The sequence below is a fragment of the Dendropsophus ebraccatus genome, chromosome 5, assembly GCF_027789765.1.
Source record: "Dendropsophus ebraccatus isolate aDenEbr1 chromosome 5, aDenEbr1.pat, whole genome shotgun sequence".
Taxonomy (NCBI): domain Eukaryota; kingdom Metazoa; phylum Chordata; class Amphibia; order Anura; family Hylidae; genus Dendropsophus; species Dendropsophus ebraccatus.
This window is the reverse complement of record NC_091458.1, coordinates 162,163,425-162,190,495: the sequence shown is the minus strand read 5'-3', so window position 1 is coordinate 162,190,495 and position 27,071 is coordinate 162,163,425. Positions and strand designations below refer to the sequence as shown.

The following is a 27,071-nucleotide window of genomic DNA, read 5'->3' as shown; positions in this document are numbered from 1 at the left end:
GGGGCGGGCCGTGTTCTGGAGTTCAGGGACGGTTTGGGGGCGGGCCGTATTCTGGAGTTCAGGGACGGTTTGGGGGCGGGCCGTGTTCTGGAGTTCAGGGACGGTTTGGGGGCAGGCCGTATTCTGGAGTTCAGGGACGGGTTTGGGGGTGGCCCGTGTTCTGGGGGTTTGGGGGCGGGCCGTGTTCTGGGGGTTTGGGGGCGGGCCGTGTTCTGGAGTTCAGGGACGGTTTGGGGGCAGGCCGTATTCTGGAGTTCAGGGGTGGGCCATGTTCTGATGGCTTTTTTAAAATATTTGTACATACACTAGCTTAAAGGGGTTCTCCAGGGTTAGAATAGCCGGGTCGTGTGTGACATTACAATTAAGCTCCATTTATTTAAAGAAATGACCTGCAAAACCTAAACTGAGGACAGGCTGTTTCTGGAAGAAAGTGTCCATGTTTATCTAAGCCCGGGTAACCCCTCTAACCACGCAGAGTGACTGGTCTTAGAGGGAAACTATTGCGTATTGGTTGGAAGCCCTCCATACAGCCAGTGGGGGGTTGTCAGCAGCTTAGCAGTGTAAATGTAACCTGACAGCTTTTTCGGGCTTAAAGGTTTTATTTACATTCAGACAGTGCTCTCTGCTGCCACCTCTGTCCATGGCAGGAACTGTCCAGAGCAGCAGCAAATCCCCATAGAAAACCCCTCCTGCTCTGGACAGTTCCTGAGATGGACAGAGGTGGCAGCAGAGAGCACTGTGTCAGACTGGAGAGAATACACCACTTTCTGCAGGACATACAGCAGCTGATAAGTACTAGAAGTCTGGAGATTTTACATAGAAGTAAATTACAAATTTAAAGAACTTTCTGACATGGGTTGATCGGTTAGGAGAAGTTCCCCTTTAAAAGGCCAGATGTTTCTGAGTAAACCCTAGTGTATCATGTTTGTGCTCCCTGATTCCTGCAGCGTGGAGCTTCTGTCTGCTCTGTCCTTCACAATGATGTCTGCTCTGTCCTTCACAATGATGTCTGCTCTGTCCCTCACGACGACGGTGTCTGCTCTGTCCCTCACGACGACGACGACGGTGTCTGCTCTGTCCCTCACGACGACGGTGTCTGCTCTGTCCCTCAAGACGACGGTGTCTGCTCTGTCCCTCACGACGGTGTCTGCTCTGTCCCTCACGACGGTGTCTGCTCTGTCCCTCACGACGATGTGTCTGCTCTGTCCCTCACGACGATGTGTCTGCTCTGTCCCTCACGACGACGTGTCTGCTCTGTCCCTCACGACGACGTGTCTGCTCTGTCTCTAGACGACGGTGTCTGCTCTGTCCCTCACGACGATGTGTCTGCTCTGTCCCTCAAGACGACGGTGTCTGCTCTGTCCCTCACGACGACGTGTCTGCTCTGTCTCTAGACGACGGTGTCTGCTCTGTCCCTCACGACGACGGTGTCTGCTCTGTCCCTCACGACGGTGTCTGCTCTGTCCCTCACGACGACGTGTCTGCTCTGTCTCTAGACGACGGTGTCTGCTCTGTCCCTCACGACGACGGTGTCTGCTCTGTCCCTCACGACGGTGTCTGCTCTGTCCCTCACGACGACGGTGTCTGCTCTGTCCCTCAAGACGACGGTGTCTGCTCTGTCCCTCACGACGGTGTCTGCTCTGTCCCTCAAGACGACGGTGTCTGCTCTGTCCCTCACGACGATGTGTCTGCTCTGTCCCTCAAGACGACGGTGTCTGCTCTGTCCCTCACGACGACGTGTCTGCTCTGTCCCTCACGACGACGGTGTCTGCTCTGTCCCTCAAGACGACGGTGTCTGCTCTGTCCCTCACGACGACGTGTCTGCTCTGTCTCTAGACGACGGTGTCTGCTCTGTCCCTCACGACGACGGTGTCTGCTCTGTCCCTCACGACGATGTCTGCTCTGTCCCTCACGACGACGGTGTCTGCTCTGTCCCTCACGACGACGGTGTCTGCTCTGTCCCTCACGACGACGGTGTCTGCTCTGTCCCTCACGACGACGGTGTCTGCTCTGTCCCTCACGACGACGGTGTCTGCTCTGTCCCTCACGACGACGGTGTCTGCTCTGTCCCTCACGACGACGGTGTCTGCTCTGTCCCTCACGACGACGGTGTCTGCTCTGTCCCTCACGACGACGGTGTCTGCTCTGTCCCTCACGACGACGGTGTCTGCTCTGTCCCTCACGACGACGGTGTCTGCTCTGTCCCTCACGACGACGGTGTCTGCTCTGTCCCTCACGACGACGGTGTCTGCTCTGTCCCTCACGACGACGGTGTCTGCTCTGTCCCTCACGACGACGGTGTCTGCTCTGTCTCTAGACGACGGTGTCTGCTCTGTCCCTCACGACGACGGTGTCTGCTCTGTCCCTCACGACGATGTCTGCTCTGTCCCTCACGACGACGGTGTCTGCTCTGTCCCTCACGACGACGGTGTCTGCTCTGTCCCTCACGACGACGGTGTCTGCTCTGTCCCTCACGACGACGGTGTCTGCTCTGTCTCTAGACGACGGTGTCTGCTCTGTCCCTCACGACGATGTCTGCTCTGTCCCTCACGACGTGACGCCTGTTCTCTCTACTACCGCTCTCCCATTGAAGTGTTGTTGTTTCTTCCAGGTGGTTGGAGGATTGCGGCCTGTGTGTGTGGACGGAGTGTAACCAAGGATTAGTGTTTTCTTCAGTGTGTGGAGCCTGCCCCACACCCATCACGTCCAAACCACGGCCTTTACCTGTGTCTTCCGGTGTTTCCCGTGCGATCCGTCCTGCGGCAGCGCCTCGTGGGCCACTCCAGAGTTTACTCAGCGCTCGGTGGCTCCAATGGTGAAAATGACAAGGTCCAAAACGTTTCAGGCCTACCTGCCATCCTGCCACCGGACGTACAGCTGCATCCATTGCCGAGCTCACCTGGCGAATCACGACGAGCTTATATCAAAGGTAAAAGGAGAAGCGATAAAGCTGCCGATATCTTCCCGAGACGTCGCTGACACATACTGGGAGTGGCTATAGATCTTAGTGGGATTTTCTGGGTTTCAAGGGATCAACCAGTTTCCAGATCTCCAGTTATCTATCTCAGTTTTGCATTATTGTCTAATCCGCTGTGGTGTGGGATCTCTCCTGTACGCTAGTTACTAGAGCTCGGAAACCTGGCTGTGTATGTAGGCCTCAGGCTGTAACCATGGCTTCCAGGACTCCCCAGGGCTGCATCCAACTTCTGCCGCCACCGGTTATCATATGCCGCCTGCTCAGGTGTGTGGTCGGGTCTGCGCGCGTGTGTGGCCGGGCCTGCGTGTGTGTGTGTGTGTGTGTGTGTGGCCGGGCCTGTGTGTGTGTGTGTGTGTGTGTGTGTGTGTGTGTGTGGCCGGGCCTGTGTGTGTGTGTGTCCGGGCGTGTGTGTGTGTGTGTGTGTGTGTGTGGCCGGGCCTGCGCGTGTGTGTGTGTGTGTGTGTGTGTGTGGCCGGGCCTGCGCGTGTGTGTGTGTGTGTGTGTGTGTGTGTGGCCGGGCCTGCGCGTGTGTGTGTGTGTGTGTGTGGCCGGGCCTGCGCGTGTGTGTGTGTTTGTGGCCGGGCCTGCGCGTGTGTGTGTGTGTGTGTGTGTGTGTGTGTGTGTGTGTGTGTGGCCGGGCCTGCGCGCGTGTGTGTGTGTGTGTGGCCGGGCCTGCGCGCGTGTGTGTGTGTGTGTGTGGCCGGGCCTGCGCGCGTGTGTGTGTGTGTGTGTGGCCGGGCCTGCGCGCGCGTGTGTGTGTGTGTGGCCGGGCCTGCGCGCGCGCGTGTGTGTGTGTGGCCGGGCCTGCGCGCGTGTGTGTGCCCGGGCCTGCGCGTGTGTGTGGGTGGTTGTGTGTGTGTGTGTGTGTGGGCGGGTGTGTGTGTGGGCGGTTCTGTGTGTGGGCGGGTGTGTGTGTGGGCGGTTCTGTGTGTGTGTGTGTGTGTGTGTGTGTGGGCGGGTGTGTGTGTGTGTGGGGGCGGTTCTGTGTGTGTGTGTGTGTGTGTGTGTGGGCGGTTCTGTGTGTGTGTGTGTGTGTGTGGTTCTGTGTGTGTGTGTGGGCGGTTTGTTCTGTGTGTGTGGGTGGTTCTGTGTGTGGGCGGTTTGCTCTGTGTGTGTGTGTGTGTGTGTGTGTGTGCGGTTCTGTGTGTGTGTGGGCGGTTTGTTCTGTGTGTGTGTGTGTGTGTGTGTGTGGGCGGTTTGTTCTGTGTGTGTGGGCGGTTTGTTCTGTGTGTGTGGGCGGTTTGTTCTGTGTGTGTGGGCGGTTTGTTCTCTGTGTGTGTGTGTGTGTGTGTGTGGGCGGTTTGTTCTGTGTGTGTGTGTGTGTGTGTGTGTGTGTGTGGGCGGTTTGTTCTGTGTGTGTGGGCGGTTTGTTCTGTGTGTGTGGGCGGTTTGTTCTCTGTGTGTGTGTGTGTGTGTGTGTGTGTGTGTGGGCGGTTTGTTCTGTGTGTGTGGGCGGTTTGTTCTGTGTGTGTGTGTGTGTGTGTGTGGGCGGTTTGTTCTGTGTGTGTGTGTGTGTGTGTGTGTGGGCGGTTTGTTCTGTGTGTGTGGGCGGTTTGTTCTGTGTGTGTGGGCGGTTTGTTCTGTGTGTGTGTGTGTGTGTGTGTGTGCGGTTCTGTGTGTGTGTGGGCGGTTTGTTCTGTGTGTGTGTGTGTGTGTGTGTGCGGTTCTGTGTGTGTGTGGGCGGTTTGTTCTGTGTGTGTGTGTGTGTGTGTGTGTGTGGGCGGTTTGTTCTGTGTGTGTGGGCGGTTTGTTCTGTGTGTGTGGGCGGTTTGTTCTCTGTGTGTGTGTGTGTGTGTGTGGGCGGTTTGTTCTGTGTGTGTGGGCGGTTTGTTCTGTGTGTGTGTGTGTGTGTGTGTGGGCGGTTTGTTCTGTGTGTGTGTGTGTGTGTGTGGGCGGTTTGTTCTGTGTGTGTGGGCGGTTTGTTCTGTGTGTGTGGGCGGTTTGTTCTGTGTGTGTGTGTGTGTGTGTGTGGGCGGTTTGTTCTGTGTGTGTGGGCGGTTTGTTCTGTGTGTGTGGGCGGTTTGTTCTGTGTGTGTGGGCGGTTTGTTCTGTGTGTGTGGGCGGTTCTGTGTGTGTGGGCGGTTCGTTCTATGGGCGGTCCTGTGTGTGGCGGGTCGGTATCTGTGTACATTTCGGGGATGTAAGCTTGGGAATTCCGCTGGGGACAGGGATGATGTAATGTTCAGCGCTACAGAATGTGTTGGTGCTACATAGATGATGGAACATAAATATAACTTGTGTCTCGGCTCGGCTTCCATCTTGATCTGCCCGGGCTCTTCCATCAGTCTATTGTTCTGTACTATTGTTATCTTGCTGTTTTGTTCTTTTGCGTTGCTGGACGCTGTGTTTGCAGCTTTTTCTGTCACCGTTTTGCTTTTTCATCCGGTTTCCATGACTCTCGGCTCAGAAGTGCTCGTCTTCCCTGATTTGATTGGGCCTGGGAGAAAGCGGACATGTTTTTCTAATACTGGAGAGCCCCTCTAAGTAACACAATCCTTGGTGTATGTGATCCTGTGGCCAGTTAGCCTGATGTATTGGTGTATGTAGGACTGAGGGCCGGGCGTCCTTGCTCTGCCCATCCCAGATGATGAGTAATATCCCGATGTCTCTGCAGTTATTGCTGCAGCCAAATCTCCTGTGCCGGCCGGCGTTACGGCAGCTAAAAATAGAGCAGAGACGTGGATGGAGCAGCGAGGTGGGGACGGGGCAGCGAGGTGGGGACGGGGCAGAGAGGGGGGGACGGGGCAGAGAAGCGGCAGAGAAGCGGCTGGGGCAGAGAGGTGGGGACGGGGCAGAGAGGGGGGGACAGGGCAGAGAGGTGGGGACGGGGCAGAGAAGAGGCTGGGGCAGCGAGGTGGGGACGGGGCAGAGAGGGGGGGACAGGGCAGAGAGGGGGGGACGGGGCAGAGAAGCGGCAGAGAAGCGGCTGGGGCAGAGAGGTGGGGACGGGGCAGAGAGGGGGGGACAGGGCAGAGAGGTGGGGACGGGGCAGAGAAGAGGCTGGGGCAGCGAGGTGGGGACGGGGCAGAGAGGGGGGGACGGGGCAGAGAAGCGGCTGGGGCAGAGAGGTGGGGACGGGGCAGAGAAGCGGCTGGGGCAGAGAGGTGGGGACGGGGCAGAGAAGAGGCTGGGGCAGCGAGGTGGGGACGGGGCAGAGAGGGGGGAACGGGGCAGAGAAGAGGCTGGGGCAGAGAGGCGGGGACAGGGCAGAGAGGCGGGGACAGCGAGGTGGGGACGGGGCAGAGAAGAGGCTGGGGCAGCGAGGGGGGGACGGGGCAGAGAGGCGGGGACAGCGAGGTGGGGACAGGGCAGAGAAGAGGCTGGGGCAGGGAGGGGGGGGACGGGGCAGAGAGGCGGGAACGGGGCAGAGAGGCGGGGACGGGGCAGAGAAGTGGGACGGGCCAGAGAAGCGGCTGAGGCAGCGAGGAGGGGATGGGGCAGAGGCGGCTGGGGAGGTGGGGATGGGGCAGAGGCGGCTGGGGAGGTGGGGATGGGGCAGAGGCGGCTGGGGAGGGGGGGATGGGGCAGAGGCGGCTGGGGAGGTGGGGAGGAGGGGATGGGGCAGAGGCGGCTGGGGAGGTGGGGAGGAGGGGATGGGGCAGAGGCGGCTGGGGGGGGAGAGGTGGGGAGGACGGGATGGGGCAGAGGCGGCTGGGGAGGAGGGTATGGGGCAGAGGCGGCTGGGGAGGAGGGGATGGGGCAGAGGCAGCTGGGGGGGAGAGGTGGGGAGGAGGGGATGGGGCAGAGGCGGCTGGGGAGGAGGGGATGGGGCAGAGGCAGCTGGGGGGGAGAGGTGGGGAGGAGGGGATGGGGCAGAGGTGGCTGGGGCGGAGAGGTGGGGACGGGGCAGAGGCGGCTGGGGCGGAGAGGTGGGGAGGAGGGGATGGGGCAGAGGTGGCTGGGGTGGGGAGGAGGGGACGCGGCTGGGGCGGAGAGGTGGGGAGGAGGGGATGAGGCAGAGGCGGCTGGGGCGGAGAGGTGGGGAGGAGGGGACGTGGCTGGGGCGGAGAGGTGGGGAGGAGGGGATGGGGCAGAGGTGGCTGGGGCGGAGAGGTGGGGACGGGGCAGAGGCGGCTGGGGCGGAGAGGTGGGGAGGAGGGGATGGGGCAGAGGTGGCTGGGGGGGAGAGGTGGGGAGGAGGGGACGTGGCTGGGGCGGAGAGGTGGGGAGGAGGGGATGAGGCAGAGGTGGCTGGGGGGGAGAGGTGGGGAGGAGGGGACGCGGCTGGGGCGGAGAGGTGGGGAGGAGGGGATGGGGCAGAGGTGGCTGGGGCGGAGAGGTGGGGAGGAGGGGATGGGGCAGAGGTGGCTGGGGGGGAGAAATGTGGAATGTGTAAAATGCCGTGTGAATCCCTCCGAGTGGCGCGATGTATAATACACAAGACGCGGCTCCTGATGCCGTACAATAGTTCCCCAAATGTACTAGGCAGATTGTAGGCACTCCGCTCCAGAGAGGATATATTGACTTTAGGCAGGGGGGGGGGTTGACGGACAGGACAGACACTGTGTACAATGTCAGTGTTAACCATGGTTCTTAATGTAAGTGAAAGTTGGGAATAATAACGCAGGATGCGAGCGCCGCTGGGTACGAGGCAAAGGATATTCCATGTAAACTGTTTGGAATCTGCTAGAACAGTGCTTCTCAAACTGTGAGGCGCCCCCTAGTTGTTGGTGAGGCCCCCCTAGTTGTTGGTGAGGCCCCCCTAGTTGTTGGTGAGGCCCCCCCTAGTTGTTGGTGAGGCCCCCCTAGTTGTTGGTGAGGCCCCCCTAGTTGTTGGTGAGGCCCCCCTAGTTGTTGGTGAGGCCCCCCTAGTTGTTGGTGAGGCCCCCCTAGTTGTTGGTGAGGCCCCCCCTAGTTGTTGGTGAGGCCCCCCTAGTTGTTGGTGAGGCCCCCCTAGTTGTTGGTGAGGCCCCCCTAGTTGTTGGTGAGGCCCCCCTAGTTGTTGGTGAGGCCCAGCTGAGGAGCCAGCTTTCACAAAACTAACTATGATCTGCACAGTCCTTTTGCTGTTTGCAAAAATCTCCATTTTAGCAACATTAATCATTTATTTTGTTCTTGCTTTATTAGTATATAGAGCTTGGGATACGGGTGAAAGGCGGCCATAGCTTTATTTTCAGCTTTTAAATGGACGGATGGTAAGGCCCAGGCGCCCTCTTGGTCAGTCTGGTGAGGCCCTGGCATGGCCTTGGTCTCTTGGGTGAGGCTCCAGTAGAAAAAGTTTAAGAAGCGCTGTGCCAGAAGATCTCTGTCCCCATGTCTGTCTGTAACTGTGGGACACCGGGCCCGGCTACATGACATCATGGACATGCCCCGCGGCCCTGTCAGGCTGGCCGATAACCGGCCCCGCGGCCCTGATCCTACTTTTCGACATTTTTTTACAGTACCTCCTAAAAAGCTGCAGCATGGAGGATATTATAAAGCAGTACTGAGAAGTCTGAGAATGTAAATATAGCACTGGTGTCAGATCTGATTTGCTGTTTGTGCTTCCTTCTGTACGCCTCTTCCTCCTGTACACCTCCTCCTCCTCCTGTACATCACCTCCTCCTCCTCCTGTACACCACCTCCTTACTCATCTCCTGTACACCTCCTCCTCCTCCTGTACACCACCTCCTTACTCATCTCCTGTACACCTCCTCCTCCGCCTGTACACCACCTCCTTACTCATCTCCTGTACACCTCCTCATCCTCCTGTACACCTTGAACCTGTCTGTCAGTGAGTGGCTAAGGGGGGGGGGGGGGTTGGTGGTCAGCAGGAGACCCAGAGACAAGGCAGGAGGACACCAGGGAGGCATGGAGTGGTAAGCACAAAGACCCCTATTACACCAACAGATTATCTGCCAAATCCAGGAAGAGACTATAAACCGAGAACAGGTCATAAAGGAAAGACTGAGACAGCAGACCGCCACTATCCCCTATGGGTCCCCCACAGACCGCCACTATCCCCTATGGGCCCCCCACAGACCGCCACTATCCCCTATGGGCCCCCCACAGACCGCCACTATCCCCTATGGGCCCCCCACAGACCGCCACTATCCCCTATGGGCTCCCCACAGACCGCCACTATCTGGGCTCCCCACAGACCGCCACTATCTGGGCTCCCCACAGACCGCCACTATCTGGGCTCCCCACAGACCGCCACTATCCCCTATGGGCTCCCCACAGACCGCCACTATCCCCTATGGGCTCCCCACAGACTGCCACTATCCCCTATGGGCTCCCCACAGACCGCCACTATCCCCTATGGGCCCCCCACAGACCGCCACTATCCCCTATGGGCTCCCCACAGACCGCCACTATCCCCTATGGGCTCCCCACAGACCGCCACTATCCCCTATGGGCTCCCCACAGACCGCCACTATCCCCTATGGGCTCCCCACAGACCGCCACTATCCCCTATGGGCTCCCCACAGACCGCCACTATCCCCTATGGGCCCCCCACAGACCGCCACTATCCCCTATGGGCTCCCCACAGACTGCCACTATCCCCTATGGGCTCCCCACAGACCGCCACTATCCCCTATGGGCCCCCCACAGACCTCCACTATCCCCTATGGGCTCCCCACAGACCGCCACTATCCCCTATGGGCTCCCCACAGACCGCCACTATCCCCTATGGGCTCCCCACAGACCTCCACTATCTGGGCTCCCCACAGACCGCCACTATCCCCTATGGGCCCCCCACAGACCGCCACTATCCCCTATGGGCCCCCCACAGACCGCCACTATCTGGGCTCCCCACAGACCGCCACTATCCCCTATGGGCCCCCCACAGACCGCCACTATCCCCTATGGGCTCCCCACAGACTGCCACTATCCCCTATGGGCTCCCCACAGACCGCCACTATCCCCTATGGGCCCCCCACAGACCTCCACTATCCCCTATGGGCTCCCCACAGACCGCCACTATCCCCTATGGGCTCCCCACAGACCGCCACTATCCCCTATGGGCTCCCCACAGACCTCCACTATCTGGGCTCCCCACAGACCGCCACTATCCCCTATGGGCCCCCCACAGACCGCCACTATCCCCTATGGGCCCCCCACAGACCGCCACTATCTGGGCTCCCCACAGACCGCCACTATCCCCTATGGGCTCCCCACAGACCGCCACTATCCCCTATGGGCTCCCCACAGACCGCCACTATCCCCTATGGGCTCCCCACAGACCGCCACTATCCCCTATGGGCTCCCCACAGACCGCCACTATCCCCTATGGGCCCCCGACAGACCGCCACTATCTGGGCTCCCCACAGACCGCCACTATCCCCTATGGGCTCCCCACAGACCGCCACTATCCCCTATGGGCTCCCCACAGACCGCCACTATCCCCTATGGGCTCCCCACAGACCGCCACTATCCCCTATGGGCCCCCCACAGACCGCCACTATCTGGGCTCCCCACAGACCACCACTATCCCCTATGGGCTCCCCACAGACCGCCACTATCCCCTATGGGCTCCCCACAGACCGCCACTATCCCCTATGGGCTCCCCACAGACCGCCACTATCCCCTATGGGCTCCCCACAGACCGCCACTATCCCCTATGGGCTCCCCACAGACCGCCACTATCCCCTATGGGCTCCCCACAGACCGCCACTATCCCCTATGGGCTCCCCACAGACCGCCACTATCCCCTATGGGCCCCCCACAGACCGCCACTATCCCCTATGGGCCCCCCACAGACCGCCACTATCCCCTATGGGCCCCCCACAGACCGCCACTATCCCCTATGGGCTCCCCACAGACCGCCACTATCCCCTATGGGCTCCCCACAGACCGCCACTATCCCCTATGGGCTCCCCACAGACCGCCACTATCCCCTATGGGCTCCCCACAGACCGCCACTAACCCCTATGGGCTCCCCACAGACCTCCACTATCCCCTATGGGCTCCCCACAGACCGCCACTTTCCCCTATGGGCTCCCCACAGACCGCCACTATCCCCTATGGGCTCCCCACAGACCGCCACTATCTGGGCTCCCCACAGACTGCCACTATCCCCTATGGGCTCCCCACAGACCGCCACTATCTGGGCTCCCCACAGACCGCCACTATCCCCTATGGGCTCCCCACAGACCGCCACTTTCCCCTATGGGCTCCCCACAGACCGCCACTATCCCCTATGGGCTCCCCACAGACCGCCACTATCCCCTATGGGCTCCCCACAGACCGCCACTAACCCCTATGGGCTCCCCACAGACCTCCACTATCCCCTATGGGCTCCCCACAGACCGCCACTTTCCCCTATGGGCTCCCCACAGACCGCCACTATCCCCTATGGGCTCCCCACAGACCGCCACTATCTGGGCTCCCCACAGACCGCCACTATCCCCTATGGGCCCCCCACAGACCGCCACTATCTGGGCTCCCCACAGACCGCCACTATCCCCTATGGGCTCCCCACAGACCTCCACTATCTGGGCTCCCCACAGACCGCCACTATCCCCTATGGGCTCCCCACAGACCGCCACTATCCCCTATGGGCTCCCCACAGACCGCCACTATCCCCTATGGGCTCCCCACAGACCTCCACTATCTGGGCTCCCCACAGACCGCCACTATCCCCTATGGGCTCCCCACAGAGAGAGCCCCCCCTGATAAGCATAAAGACATGCTGAAAGCCAACGATCAGCCGATGATCAGCTCCTCAGCCGATTGTGCGGATCTTTGCTCTGTGTATATTAGGGCCCTTAGACCCTTTGAGTCCCTCTGTTCTACGTTCCATTTGGGTCCCGGGCTCCATTACCTTGTGGAGAAGTCTACGGCCGCATCCCAGGTTTAGTTTTTGCAGTCAGGATAACTCTCTGGATTCGTGGATTGCTTTATGGCAATGAATTTTTATAACTTTCTATCTGTCTGAGTAGTTCAGTGTGTCAGTGGTTTCCTGAGAGTCCCTGATATGTGGGCCAGACTCTCCCGGCCTGCGGACGTTCTTGTGATAACGAGTCCTTTCTGTTTCCCCCCTGGCCGTGCCGCCAGCGTGACTGGGACAGCCTGATAATAAGTCGCTGACCGACAAGTAAACGGACGGAGTGATCGCACACAAGGAGGTGTCTAGCAATGTTTTACTGTCAGTATATGGTAGCAGTGACGCAGCCCCCTGACCTCTCAGCACATGTCACAGTCTGAATATACTGAACAAATACAGGCCTGAACAACACAGTCACGTGAAAAGCTCCCGCTGCACACGATGATATATCTGAGACGGGAGAAGCTCCTGCTGTATACAATGCATCTGAGACGGGAGAAGCTCCTGCTGTATACAATGATATATCTCAGACGGGAGAAGCTCCTGCTGTATACGATGCATCTGAGACGGGAGAAGCTCCTGCTGTATACAATGCATCTGAGACGGGAGAAGCTCCTGCTGTATACAATGCATCTGAGACGGGAGAAGCTCCTGCTGTATACAATGATATATCTCAGACGGGAGAAGCTCCTGCTGTATACGATGCATCTGAGACGGGAGAAGCTCCTGCTGTATACAATGCATCTGAGACGGGAGAAGCTCCTGCTGTATACAATGATATATCTGAGACGGGAGAAGCTCCTGCTGTATACGATGATGTATCTGAGACGGGAGAAGCTCCTGCTGTATACAATGATATATCTGAGACGGGAGAAGCTCCTGCTGTATACGATGATGTATCTGAGACGGGAGAAGCTCCTGCTGTACACGATGATATATCTGAGACGGGAGAAGCTCCTGCTGTATACAATGCATCTGAGACGGGAGAAGCTCCTGCTGTATACAATGATATATCTCAGACGGGAGAAGCTCCTGCTGTATACGATGCATCTGAGACGGGAGAAGCTCCTGCTGTATACAATGCATCTGAGACGGGAGAAGCTCCTGCTGTATACAATGATATATCTGAGACGGGAGAAGCTCCTGCTGTATACGATGATGTATCTGAGACGGGAGAAGCTCCTGCTGTATACGATGATATATCTGAGACAGGAGAAGCTCCTGCTGTATACAATGCATCTGAGACGGGAGAAGCTCCTGCTGTATACAATGATATATCTGAGACGGGAGAAGCTCCTGCTGTATACGATGCATCTGAGACGGGAGAAGCTCCTGCTGTATACAATGATATATCTGAGACGGGAGAAGCTCCCGCTGTACACAATGATATATCTGAGACGGGAGAATCTCCTGCTGTATACAATGCATCTGAGACGGGAGAAGCTCCTGCTGTATACAATGATATATCTGAGACGGGAGAAGCTCCTGCTGTATACGATGATGTATCTGAGACGGGAGAAGCTCCTGCTGTACACGATGATATATCTGAGACGGGAGAAGCTCCTGCTGTATATGATGATTTATCTGAGACTGGAGAAGCTCCTGCTGTACACGATGATGTATCTGAGACGGGAGAAGCTCCTGCTGTACACAATGATATATCTGAGACGGGAGAATCTCCTGCTGTATACAATGCATCTGAGACGGGAGAAGCTCCTGCTGTATACAATGCATCTGAGACGGGAGAAGCTCCTGCTGTATACAATGATATATCTCAGACGGGAGAAGCTCCTGCTGTACGCGATGATATATCCAAGACGGGAGAAGCTCCTGCTGTACGCGATGATATATCCAAGACGGGAGAAGCTCCTGCTGTACGCGATGATATATCCAAGACGGGAGAAGCTCCTGCTGTACACGATGATTTATCTGAGACGGGAGAAGCTCCTGCTGTACACGATGATTTATCTGAGACGGGAGAAGCTCCTGCTGTATACAATGCATCTGAGACGGGAGAAGCTCCCGCTGTACACAATGATATATCCAAGACGGGAGAAGCTCCTGCTGTATATGATGCATCTGAGACGGGAGAAGCTCCTGCTGTATACTATATACTCCACGCGCTCTGAGCGATCTTTATTGGTACGTGTTCTGTGTGACTTTATGTACATTATACACCCGCTGCACATGAACCTACCTAGATGAGGGCGCCGGTACATAGACTGGGGGGATCCTACCCCATATGTGAACCAGTTTTAGGGTCAGTTCACACGTACAGACTCGCAGCGTAAATCTCGCTGCGAGTCTGTCAGGTTCTAGCAGTTCTCTGTCACTACATACTCGCTGCAGTCTAAACGACCGCTGCGTGTATGTAATTCTGCCGGCCCCTTAACCCCTTGTGCTGCCGCCCGGGTCTGGCTCTGTATACAGTACGCCGGCAGAAGGGGTTAAGGAGCCGGCAGAATTACATACACACAGCGGTCGTTTAGACTGCAGCGAGTATGTAGTGACAGGGAACTGCTAGAACCTGACACACTCGCAGCGAGATTTACACTGCGAGTCTGTACGTGTGAACTGACCCTTATGGGGATCATGACTGCATTTCTGTCTATGGACTGACTACCTGCAGCCATTGTAATTGAGTCCTAACTATTATAGGCGTATAGATAGTGATGCGGAATAAGAGGGTGCGGTGGACAAACAGCAAATATCCATGCTGTGCTGGATTAGGAGGGGTAGGTTCTGTATGGACTGGGTGGGATCTGTCACCGGGGGTCGGGGTATCCTCCTAGGTCGGTATTTGTATGCTGTGCTGGATTAGGAGGGGTAGGTTCTGTATGGACTGGGTGGGATCTGTTACCGGGGGTCAAGGTATCCTCCTAGGTCGGTATTTGTATGCTGTGCTGGATTAGGAGGGGTAGGTTCTGTATGGACGGGGTGGGATCTGTCACCGGGGGTCGGGGTATCCTCCTAGGTCGGTATTTGTATGCTGTGCTGGATTAGGAGGGGTAGGTTCTGTATGGACTGGGTGGGATCTGTTACCGGGGGTCAAGGTATCCTCCTAGGTCGGTATTTGTATGCTGTGCTGGATTAGGAGGGGTAGGTTCTGTATGGACGGGGTGGGATCTGTCACCGGGGGTCGGGGTATCCTCCTAGGTCGGTATTTGTATGCTGTGCTGGATTAGGAGGGGTAGGTTCTGTATGGACTGGGTGGGATCTGTCACCGGGGGTCGGGGTATCCTCCTAGGTGGGTATTTGTATGCTGTGCTGTATCAGGAGGGGTAGGTTCTGTATGAGCGGTGGGATCTGTCACTAGGGGTCGGGGTATCCTCCTAGGTTGGTATTTATTAAGAGATTTTGACATATGAAAACAAAGTGGAAAATCCAAAAGATGCGATGAGCGAAGTAATAGAGAGTAACCGGGTCAGTGACATCAATAGTGAGAAAGCAAGCGGGGCCTAATGGCTGTTCACACTAGGGAAAGCAAATTCCGAGCAGAACCCCGCCTGCTATCTGTTTCAATAGGATGCCGCCACCTCTCTGCTCATAGAATGCCAGCGGGTTACTGCTGCCAGTCAGAGGATATAAGAGGATGAATCCATGTATACAGGGAATGTACTATATATGTATATACGCAGGGACGTAGCTAATGTCTCTTGGGCCCTGGTGCAGGAGGTCAACTTGGGCCATAAATATATATATTATCACCATACATATTACCGCCATACTGTTACCAAATTCTGTATACTGACCAATATTACCAATAATACCAGTATACAACGGGGAAATATTACCGCTACACCACAACCATCACCACCATATTGTTACTGAACAAATCCAGTATAATAAATCCAATGCAACACAGTACCAGATTACAAGTACCAAGTAATTCCACTGCATACTGACTAATACCCCCACATACCGACTAATACCCCCACATACCGACTAATGCCCCCACATACCGACTAATGCCCCCACATACCGACTAATGCCCCCACATACCGACTAATGCCCCCACATACCGACTAATGCCCCCACATACCGACTAATGCCCCCACATACCGACTAATGCCCCCATATACCGACTAATGCCCCCATATACCGACTAATGCCCCCATATACCGACTAATGCCCCCATATACCGACTAATGCCCCCATATACCGACTAATGCCCCCATATACCGACTAATGCCCCCACATACCGACTAATGCCCCCACATACCGACTAATACCCCCACATACCGACTAACACCACCACTGCTACTGAATAAAATCCTCTGTACACAGACCAATATCTCCTCATCCAGTCATATAGAGGTATCCCCAGCTCGGCACAGGTTCTATACACCAGATAAATGATTTCAGTGCAGTTATATAAAGTGACTAACAGGGGGCGTCTTCTGTTCCCTTTTCATCCTCTTCTCCATCCGTCCTGGGCCGTTATGAGAACTTCTCCGAGCCACAAATCCACAGAATCTGCCAGACAGACATATTAGGCTCCTCACTCTGTCATTATCCTGATCTCTATACACACTGCACATCTGTATTGGCCCCTTTACACCCTCATTTAGTGGGTAGGCTGCCTCTATGTGATCTCGCTAATAGTCTATAGTCCCCTCTGAGTAGCCACCTTATAGTTGGCCCCTTGTTCAGTCTTCCTTATAGATGGCCGCATGTGCACAGCCCCCCTCTGTGTAGTCCCCTATAGTATATGACATCCTCTGTGCATGCCCTGTTCTATATGGCCCCTCTCTTTGTAGCCCCCCCCTATTGCCCCCTTATAGATGACCCACCCTGCGTTGTCCCCCTTATAGATGCCCCCCCCCCCCCCCCCGTGTTGTCCCCTTGGTGCAGATAAGAAAAAAAAAACAAAAGGCATAACTCTCCTAACAACTTCCCCCGTTGCGGCTCCCTTTTCCTGTTTTCCACTGCAGTGTCGGTCACCCCCCAGCTGATGGTTGGGGGTGTCCCAGGGATTCCTAAGCAGCACCTAGGGAGCTCAGTGTGTACCTGTGCTGCCCGGGAATCCCCAGGGAGCCACGCATCAGCCGGGGGACAGTCTGACACTGCATCAAAACACTGCCCATGGTCCCAAGATTGATTGATTGATAGGACGGGGTGGGAGGGGGGCAGTGCGGTGGCGAGGGGGGGACCCCGGTTGCAGAGGTGACCACTGTATATACTTAAGGCAGTGTGTGTGTATATATTGTTCCTCTCCGGCGTTCTACCTGCTGCTGTTCCTCTTGTACAAGTTGAGATTTTACATTGCAGATGATGAGAGGGAGCACAGATCGGTTTGCCCACATTAAAGATGGCGGCAGAGGCAGAATTGTGTTTAGCCCATAGTGTATAATTCATAGCAGACGTCCTGAGCTCCATCCAGCAGATGGGAATGATCCGGGAACAGGCGTCAATGGAACCTAAAAATACAATTGCTGACACACTTGTCGTCATCCATAATTAATAGAACGTCCGCTGAGCTGCGCAGCAGATTAAACCAGAGAAGGTTTACAGCAAGGACACTCGTCTATCGCTAATCTGTCCAAGCCGCAGCCGTATACTAGGTCAGGAGCTTCCAGTCAGGAGTATCGTTAGTCTTGCTGGGTCATGTCTTCTAACCTAGGTGGGGCTTCACGGCAGGTGGGCCCCCTCTACTATACGGACAGTGTCACCTAGGCGGGGCTTCACGGCAGGTGGGCCCCCTCTACTATACGGACAGTGTCACCTAGGCGGGGCTTCACGGCAGGTGGGCCCCCTCTACTATACGGACAGTGTCACCTAGGTGGGGCTTCACGGCAGGTGGGCCCCCTCTACTATACGGACAGTGTCACCTAGGCGAGGCTTCACGGCAGGTGGGCCCCCTCTACTATACGGACAGTGTCACCTAGGCGGGGCTTCACGGCAGGTGGGCCCCCTCTACTATATGGACAGTGTCACCTAGGCGGGGCTTCATGGCAGGTGGGCCCCCTCTACTATATGGACAGTGTCACCTAGGCGGGGCTTCACGGCAGGTGGGCCCCCTCTACTATACGGACAGTGTCACCTAGGCGGGGCTTCACGGCAGGTGGGCCCCCTCTACTATACGGACAGTGTCACCTAGGCGGGGCTTCACGGCAGGTGGGCCCCCTCTACTATACGGACAGTGTCACCTAGGTGGGGCTTCACGGCAGGTGGGCCCCCTCTACTATACGGACAGTGTCACCTAGGCGAGGCTTCACGGCAGGTGGGCCCCCTCTACTATACGGACAGTGTCACCTAGGCGGGGCTTCACGGCAGGTGGGCCCCCTCTACTATATGGACAGTGTCACCTAGGCGGGGCTTCATGGCAGGTGGGCCCCCTCTACTATATGGACAGTGTCACCTAGGCGGGGCTTCACGGCAGGTGGGCCCCCTCTACTATACGGACAGTGTCACCTAGGCGGGGCTTCACGGCAGGTGGGCCCCCTCTACTATATGGACAGTGTCACCTAGGCGGGGCTTTACAGCAGGTGGGCCCCCTCTACTATGTGGACAGTGTCACCTAGGCGGAGCTTTACGGCAGGTGGGCCCCCTCTACTATACGGACAGTGTCACCTAGGCGGGGCTTCACAGCAGGTGGGCCCCCTCTTCTATATGGACAGTGTCACCTAGGCGGAGCTTCACGGCAGGTGGGCCCCCTCTACTATACGGACAGTGTCACCTAGGCGGGGCTTTACAGCAGTTGGGCCCCCTCTCCTATATGGACAGTGTCACCTAGGCGGGGCTTCAAGGCAGTTGGGCCCCCTCCACTATACGGTTAGTGTCACCTAGGCGGGGATTCACGGCAGGTAGGCCCCCTCCACTATATGGACAGTGTCTTCTAGGCGGGGCTTCACGGCAGGTGGGCCCCTCCTCAGCAGTGTGATGGAGCCCATGTGCTGTTAAGCCCCGCCCAGGTGACTCTATCCACTGATAAAATAAAGCGGGAGTAAGGCTGCAACCACACGTTCAGTGATTTGGATGGAGTCCGCTATCTACCTCCATGATCCGTCCGTGTTGTATCCGTGTGTTTCAGAGATCTCTTTAAGGTTCACACTTTAAGTTACAGTGAAGATTTTTTCCTGCTGCAGACGCGGAGTCCTTGGCGCGGAATCCCTTCAGATTCTCTATTTTTTTCGTCTGTGTCCAGAAATCTTGATTGAATCCCCAGCAGGAGACGCTGCTATTTTGTACGCATGGCGCCGATTATTGCTGAGGATTCCATGAACCGTCCGTTTTCTGCACGTACGCGGAGTTAGTTTGGTTGGATCTTTGGTATAGTGCAGTCTATGGAGGATGGGCAGAGGTTACAAGCCGTTTTGGCTACACGGAGGGGCACGTTTATCAATGTCCGTTCGTTTTATGTGTTAATCTGCGCAATGCTGTGGAACTTTTTTTTTCAAGTTTGCACTGGGCACAGACTTTAAAGGGGAACGCCAGACGCGGTTACTTTGTATACAGCTCAGGACGAGTGAGGTCCCAGCTGTGTTCCAGTGCAGCCATTCTCCCGTGCTGCCTGCAGAGGGCGCCTCTTATTCCCGGCTGTGCCGCCGTACTCTCACGATAAGTGTACAGCCAATAGAGCAGAGCCGTGCCAAATCATGGTGAGAGGAGAGGACAGCGCTGTGTCTGAAGAGGACGGCGGCAGAGCGGAGTACAAAGTAAGTGTTGTAATGAATGTGCTCCAGGGTGTTTGGACATCCACTTGGCCATGTGGATAAATGTAAGGTTATGTACCTGGGGAGTAATGACCTGCAGCATCCTATGTCCCAGGGGGAAGAATAACCAGCAGCATCTGATGTCCCGTTGGGGGAGGAGTAATAACTTGCAGCATCTGGTGTCCTGGTGGAAGTAAGAATCTGCAGCATCTGATGTCCTAGTGGGAGGAGTAATAACCTGCAGCATCTGATGTCCTAGTGGGAGGAGTAATAACCTGCAGCATCTGATGTCCTAGTGGGAGGAGTAATAACCTGCAGCATCTGATGTCCTAGTGGGAGGAGTAATAACCTGCAGCATCTGATGTCCTAGTGGGAGGAGTAATAACCTGCAGCATCTGATGTCCTAGTGGGAGGAGTAATAACCTGCAGCATCTGATGTCCTAGTGGGAGGAGTAATAACCTGCAGCATCTGAGGTCCTAGTGGGAGGAGTAATAACCTGCAGCATCTGAGGTCCTAGTGGGAGGAGTAATAACCTGCAGCATCTGAGGTCCTAGTGGGAGGACTAATAATCGAGCAGTATCTACCATAGAGGTGTATAATCCAGCAGTATGTGGTGTCTGCCATAGAGGTGTATAATCCAGCAGTATCTGCCATAGAGGTGTATAATCCAGCAGTATGTGGTGTCTGCCATAGAGGTGTATAATCCAGCAGTATCTGCCATAGAGGTGTATAATCCAGCAGTATCTGCCATAGAGGTGTATAATCCAGCAGTATGTGGTGTCTGCCATAGAGGTGTATAATCCAGCAGTATCTGCCATAGAGGTGTATAATCCAGCAGTATCTGCCATAGAGGTGTATAATCCAGCAGTATGTGGTGTCTGCCATAGAGATGTATAATCCAGCAGTATTTGCCATAGAGGTGTATAATCCAGCAGTATCTGCCATAGAGGTGTATAATCCAGCAGTATCTGCCATAGAGGTGTATAATCCAGCAGTATCTGCCATAGAGGTGTATAATCCAGCAGTATCTGCCATAGAGGTGTATAATCCAGCAGTATGTGGTGTCTGCCATAGAGATGTATAATCCAGCAGTATTTGCCATAGAGGTGTATAATCCAGCAGTATCTGCCATAGAGGTGTATAATCCAGCAGTATGTGGTGTCTGCCATAGAGGTGTATAATCCAGCAGTATCTGCCATAGAGGTGTATAATCCAGCAGTATCTGCCATAGAGGTGTATAATCCAGCAGTATGTGGTGTCTGCCATAGAGATGTATAATCCAGCAGTATTTGCCATAGAGGTGTATAATCCAGCAGTATCTTTCATAGAGGTGTATAATCCAGCAGTATCTGCCATAGAGGTGTATAATCCAGCAGTATCTGCCATAGAGGTGTATAATCCAGCAGTATCTGCCATAGAGGTGTATAATCCAGCAGTATCTGCCATAGAGGTGTATAATCCAGCAGTATCTGCCATAGAGGTGTATAATCCAGCAGTATCTGCCATAGAGGTGTATAATCCAGCAGTATTTGCCATAGAGGTGTATAATCCAGCAGTATCTGCCATAGAGATGTATAATCCAGCAGTATTTGCCATAGAGATGTATAATCCAGCAGTATTTGCCATAGAGGTGTATAATCCAGCAGTATCTGCCATAGAAGTGTATAATCCAGCAGTATATGCCATAGAAGTGTATAATCCAGCAGTATGTGGTGTCTGCCATAGAGGTGTATAATCCAGCAGTATCTGCCATAGAGGTGTATAATCCAGCAGTATCTGCCATAGAGGTGTATAATCCAGCAGTATCTGCCATAGAGGTGTATAATCCAGCAGTATCTGCCATAGAGGTGTATAATCCAGCAGTATCTGCCATAGAGGTGTATAATCCAGCAGTATCTGCCATAGAGGTGTATAATCCAGCAGTATGTGGTGTCTGCCATAGAGATGTATAATCCAGCAGTATTTGCCATAGAGATGTATAATCCAGCAGTATTTGCCATAGAGATGTATAATCCAGCAGTATCTGCCATAGAGGTGTATAATCCAGCAGTATGTGGTGTCTGCCATAGAGATGTATAATCCAGCAGTATTTGCCATAGAGGTGTATAATCCAGCAGTATCTGCCATAGAGGTGTATAATCCAGCAGTATCTGCCATAGAGGTGTATAATCCAGCAGTATCTGCCATAGAGGTGTATAATCCAGCAGTATCTGCCATAGAGGTGTATAATCCAGCAGTATCTGCCATAGAGGTGTATAATCCAGCAGTATCTGCCATAGAGGTGTATAATCCAGCAGTATCTGCCATAGAGGTGTATAATCCAGCAGTATCTGCCATAGAGGTGTATAATCCAGCAGTATCTGCCATAGAGGTGTATAATCCAGCAGTATTTGCCATAGAGGTGTATAATCCAGCAGTATCCTGCCATAGAGATGTATAATCCAGCAGTATTTGCCATAGAGATGTATAATCCAGCAGTATTTGCCATAGAGGTGTATAATCCAGCAGTATCTGCCATAGAAGTGTATAATCCAGCAGTATATGCCATAGAAGTGTATAATCCAGCAGTATGTGGTGTCTGCCATAGAGGTGTATAATCCAGCAGTATCTGCCATAGAGGTGTATAATCCAGCAGTATCTGCCATAGAGGTGTATAATCCAGCAGTATCTGCCATAGAGGTGTATAATCCAGCAGTATCTGCCATAGAGGTGTATAATCCAGCAGTATCTGCCATAGAGGTGTATAATCCAGCAGTATCTGCCATAGAGGTGTATAATCCAGCAGTATCCGCCATAGAGGTGTATAATCCAGCAGTATCTGCCATAGAGGTGTATAATCCAGCAGTATCTGCCATAGAGGTGTATAATCCAGCAGTATCTGCCATAGAGGTGTATAATCCAGCAGTATATGCCATAGAGGTGTATAATCCAGCAGTATCTGCCATAGAGGTGTATAATCCAGCAGTATTTGCCATAGAGGTGTATAATCCAGCAGTATCTGCCATAGAGATGTATAATCCAGCAGTATTTGCCATAGAGATGTATAATCCAGCAGTATTTGCCATAGAGATGTATAATCCAGCAGTATCTGCCATAGAAGTGTATAATCCAGCAGTATATGCCATAGAAGTGTATAATCCAGCAGTATGTGGTGTCTGCCATAGAGGTGTATAATCCAGCAGTATCTGCCATAGAGGTGTATAATCCAGCAGTATCTGCCATAGAGGTGTATAATCCAGCAGTATCTGCCATAGAGGTGTATAATCCAGCAGTATCTGCCCATAGAGGTGTATAATCCAGCAGTATCTGCCATAGAGGTGTATAATCCAGCAGTATCTGCCATAGAGGTGTATAATCCAGCAGTATATGCCATAGAGGTGTATAATCCAGCAGTATCTGCCATAGAGGTGTATAATCCAGCAGTATCTGCCATAGAGGTGTATAATCCAGCAGTATCTGCCATAGAGGTGTATAATCCAGCAGTATCTGCCATAGAGGTGTATAATCCAGCAGTATCTGCCATAGAGGTGTATAATCTCCCCCCCCCCCATACATGGTTATAATGTGTTATCACTGTAGATAATAATGTTTATTTCTTTTTCTCAGTCATTTCAAGGGAGTCAGGGCCGAGCTTATCTATTCAACTCTGTGTGAGTATCAACGTGAGATTCTATTCTCTATATCCAATTGTCTATCTGTGTGTGTGTGTGTGTGTATATATATATATGTGTGTGTGTGTATGTGTGTATATATATATATGTGTGTGTGTGTGTATGTATGTATATATATATATATATATATATATATATATATATATATATATATATATATATATATATATATATATTACACTCAGCGGCCGCTTTATTAGGTACACCATGCTAGTAACGGGTTGGACCCCCTTTTGCCCTCAGAACGGCCCCAATTCTTGGTGGCATAGATACAACAAGGTGCTGGAAGCTTCCTCAGAGATTTTGGTCCATAGTGACATGATGACATCACACAGTTGCCGCAGATTTGTCGGCTGCACATCCATGATGCCAATCTCCCGTTCCACCACATCCCAAAGATGCTCTATTGGATTGAGATCTGGTGACTGTGGAGGCCATTGGAGTACAGTGACCTCATTGTCATGTTCAAGAAACCAGTCTGAGATGATTCTAGCTTTATGACATGGCGCATTATCCTGCTGAAAGTCGCCATCAGATGTTGGGTCCATTGTGGTCATAAAGGGATGGACATGGTCAGCAACAATACTCAGGTAGGCTGTGGCGTTGTAACCATGCTCAATTGGTACCAAGGGGCCCAAAGAGTGCCAAGAAAATATTCCCACACCATGACACCACCAGCCTGAACCGTTGATACAAGGCAGGATGGATCCATGCTTTCATGTTGTTGACGCCAAATTCTGACCCTACCATCCGAATGTCGCAGCAGAAATCGAGACTCATCAGACCAGGCAACGTTTTTCCAATCTTCTACTGTCCAATTTCGATGAGCTTGTGCAAATTGTAGCCTCAGTTTCCTGTTCTTAGCTGAGCGGAGTGGCCCCCGGTGTGGTCTTCTGCTGCTGTAGCCCATCTGCCTCAGAGTTGGCCGTACTGTGCGCTCAGAGATGCTCTTCTGCCTACCTTGGCTGTAACGGTTGGCTATTGGAGTCACTGTTGCCTTTCTATCAGCTGGAACCAGTCTGCCCATTCTCTTCGACCTCTGGCATCAACAAGGCATTTCCGCCCACAGAACGGCCGCTCACTGGATGGTTTTTCTTTTTCGGACCATTCTCTGTAAACCCTAGAGATGGTTGTGCGTGAAAATCCCAGTAGATCAGCAGTTTCTGAAATACTCAGACCAGCCCTTCTGGCACCAACAACCATGCCACGTTCAAAGGCCTCAAATCACCTTTCTTCCCCATACTGATGCTCGGTTTGAACTGCAGGAGATTGTCTTGACCATGTCTACATGCCTAAATGCACTGAGTTGCCGCCATGTGATTGGCTGATTAGAAATTAAGTGGTAACGTGCAGTTGGACAGGTGTACCTAATATAGTGGCCGGTGAGTGTATGTGTGTGTGTGTATATATATATATATATATATATATATATATATATATATATATATATATATATATATGTGTGTGTATATAATGTGTGTGTGTGTGTGTGTGTGTGTGTAATATGTGTGTGTGTGTGTGTGTGTGTGTATAATATGTGTGTGTGTGTGTGTGTGTGTATATATATAATGTGTGTACATGTACAGATTCTTATTACATTTATTTTCAGGACCCCTTGTATTGGGATTTCCAGGCTGCTCGGTCCTTCTTGTAGAGACCCTCTGTGATCCTCACATATACATATATATATAATGGGGGAGATTTAACAACAAGGGATTTTTCTAGGTGTGGTCTATTTCTGCTTTGGCAAGAATAGTCTGGTCTATTTAAAGTGCAATTTACTATCAGAGATAAGCCTGGTCTATTACTATCAGAGATAAGCCTGGTCTATTACCATCAGAGATAAGCCTGGTCTATTACCATCAGAGATAAGCCTGGTCTATTACCATCAGAGATAAGCCTGGTCTATTACTATCAGAGATAAGCCCGGTCTATTACTATCAGGGATAAGCCCGGTCTATTACCATCAGAGATAAGCCTGGTCTATTACCATCAGAGATAAGCCCGGTCTATTACCATCAGAGATAAGCCCGGTCTATTACCATCAGAGATAAGCCTGGTCTATTACCATCAGAGATAAGCCTGGTCTATTACCATCAGAGATAAGCCTGGTCTATTACCATCAGAGATAAGCCCGGTCTATTACCATCAGAGATAAGCCTGGTCTATTACCATCAGAGATAAGCCCGGTCTATTACCATCAGAGATAAGCCCGGTCTATTACCATCAGAGATAAGCCCGGTCTATTACCATCAGAGATAAGCCCGGTCTATTACCATCAGAGATAAGCCCGGTCTATTACCATCAGAGATAAGCCTGGTCTATTACCATCAGAGATAAGCCTGGTCTATTACCATCAGAGATAAGCCTGGTCTATTACCATCAGAGATAAACCTGGTCTATTACCATCAGAGATAAGCCCGGTCTATTACTATCAGAGATAAGCCCGGTCTATTACTATCAGAGATAAGCCCGGTCTATTACTATCAGAGATAAGCCCGGTCTATTACTATCAGAGATAAGCCCGGTCTATTACTATCAGAGATAAGCCCGGTCTATTACTATCAGAGATAAGCCTGGTCTATTACCATCAGAGATAAGCCCGGTCTATTACTATCAGAGATAAGCCTGGTCTATTACCATCAGGGATAAGCCTGGTCTATCTTCTGTGGTGCTGATTTGTTTGGCTCAGAATTGTCTCTAAATCGTCTCATTGCCCTGGTTCTCCTCCTGGGTAATGAGCATTTTCTCCTCCCTTTCTTTTCCAGATCCCGGCACGCAGAGGATTACGTTGGATTCGTTTGGACTACGTCGATGACCGGAGGACTTTACTGTGCAATAAAATGGTCAACGAGGGGTGTGGGGGTGTTTTTATTTGAATAAAAACATTTTCTCAGTGTGTTGTGTTTTCTTTCATTACTTTATAGACTTAGTGGTGGCAGCTGTCTGATAGACGGAATCCATTACTAAGTCGGGGCCTAGTGTTAGCCGGTATAAAATGGCTAACACTAACCCCCTATTATTACCCCAGTACCCAATGCCACCAGGGGTACTGGGAAGAGCCGGGTGCCAGTGGTCTCCTGGACCGGGCGGCAGCAGGCTGGTAATATTAGGCTGGGGAGGGCCTAAACCAATGGCTCTTCCCACCCTGGTGTTACCAGGCTGCTGTCGCTTGGTTATTAACCCGGCTGGTTATGGAAATAGGGGGGACCCTATGTGGGTTTTTTAAAATTATTTATTAAAAAAACAAAAACCCCGCATAGGGTCCCCCCTATTTCCATAACCAGCCGGGTTAATAACCAAGCGACAGCAGCCTGGTAACACCAGGGTGGGAAGAGCCATTGGTTTAGGCCCTCCCCAGCCTAATATTACCAGCCTGCTGCCGCCCGGTCCAGGAGACCACTGGCACCCGGCTCTTCCCAGTACCCCTGGTGGCATTGGGTACTGGGGTAATAATAGGGGGTTAGTGTTAGCCATTTTATACCGGCTAACACTAGGCCCGACTTAGTAATGGATTCCGTCTATCAGACAGCTTCCACTACTAAGTCTATAAAGTAATGAAAGAAAACACAACACACTGAGAAAATGTTTTTATTCAAATAAAAACACCCCCACGCCCCTCGTTGACCATTTTATTGCACAGTAAAGTCCTCCGGTCATCGACGTAGTCCAAACGAATCCAACGTAATCCTCTGGGTGCCGGGATCTGGAAAAGAAAAGACACAAGCAAAAACAAATAGCAAGTAAGGGGTTAAGTCCCTGGGAGCCAGACTGTAACTCACATGCCTATGCTCGAGGTCACCCAGCTTTCCCAGCATCCTGTAAGGTTAACCCTTACAGGATCCTGGGAAAGCTGGGTGACCTCCAGTATGGGCATGGGATTTACAGTCTGGCTCCCAGGGACTTAACCCCCTGGGGACCAGACTGTTCTGGCACTGCACCAGCAAGGAAGGGGGTTAAGTGCCCCCTTCCTTGCTGGGGGGGGGGGATGCTAGGGGCTGGGGGTTACCTGCTGAGT

General features: G+C 53.2%; 1 protein-coding gene across 1 annotated transcript in view; it reads left to right on the top strand.

The window, feature by feature from the left end:
• The window catches only part of YPEL2 (yippee like 2), a 56,947-nt gene that overhangs the window by 12,571 nt on the left and 17,305 nt on the right, over positions 1–27,071 (top strand). The window contains exons 2-3 of the mRNA XM_069971813.1: positions 2,612–2,929; positions 22,989–23,032. Coding sequence (XP_069827914.1) covers positions 2,813–2,929; positions 22,989–23,032 — 161 coding nt within the window. The 5' untranslated portion in view covers positions 2,612–2,812. The remainder of the gene's footprint in view (positions 1–2,611; positions 2,930–22,988; positions 23,033–27,071) is intronic.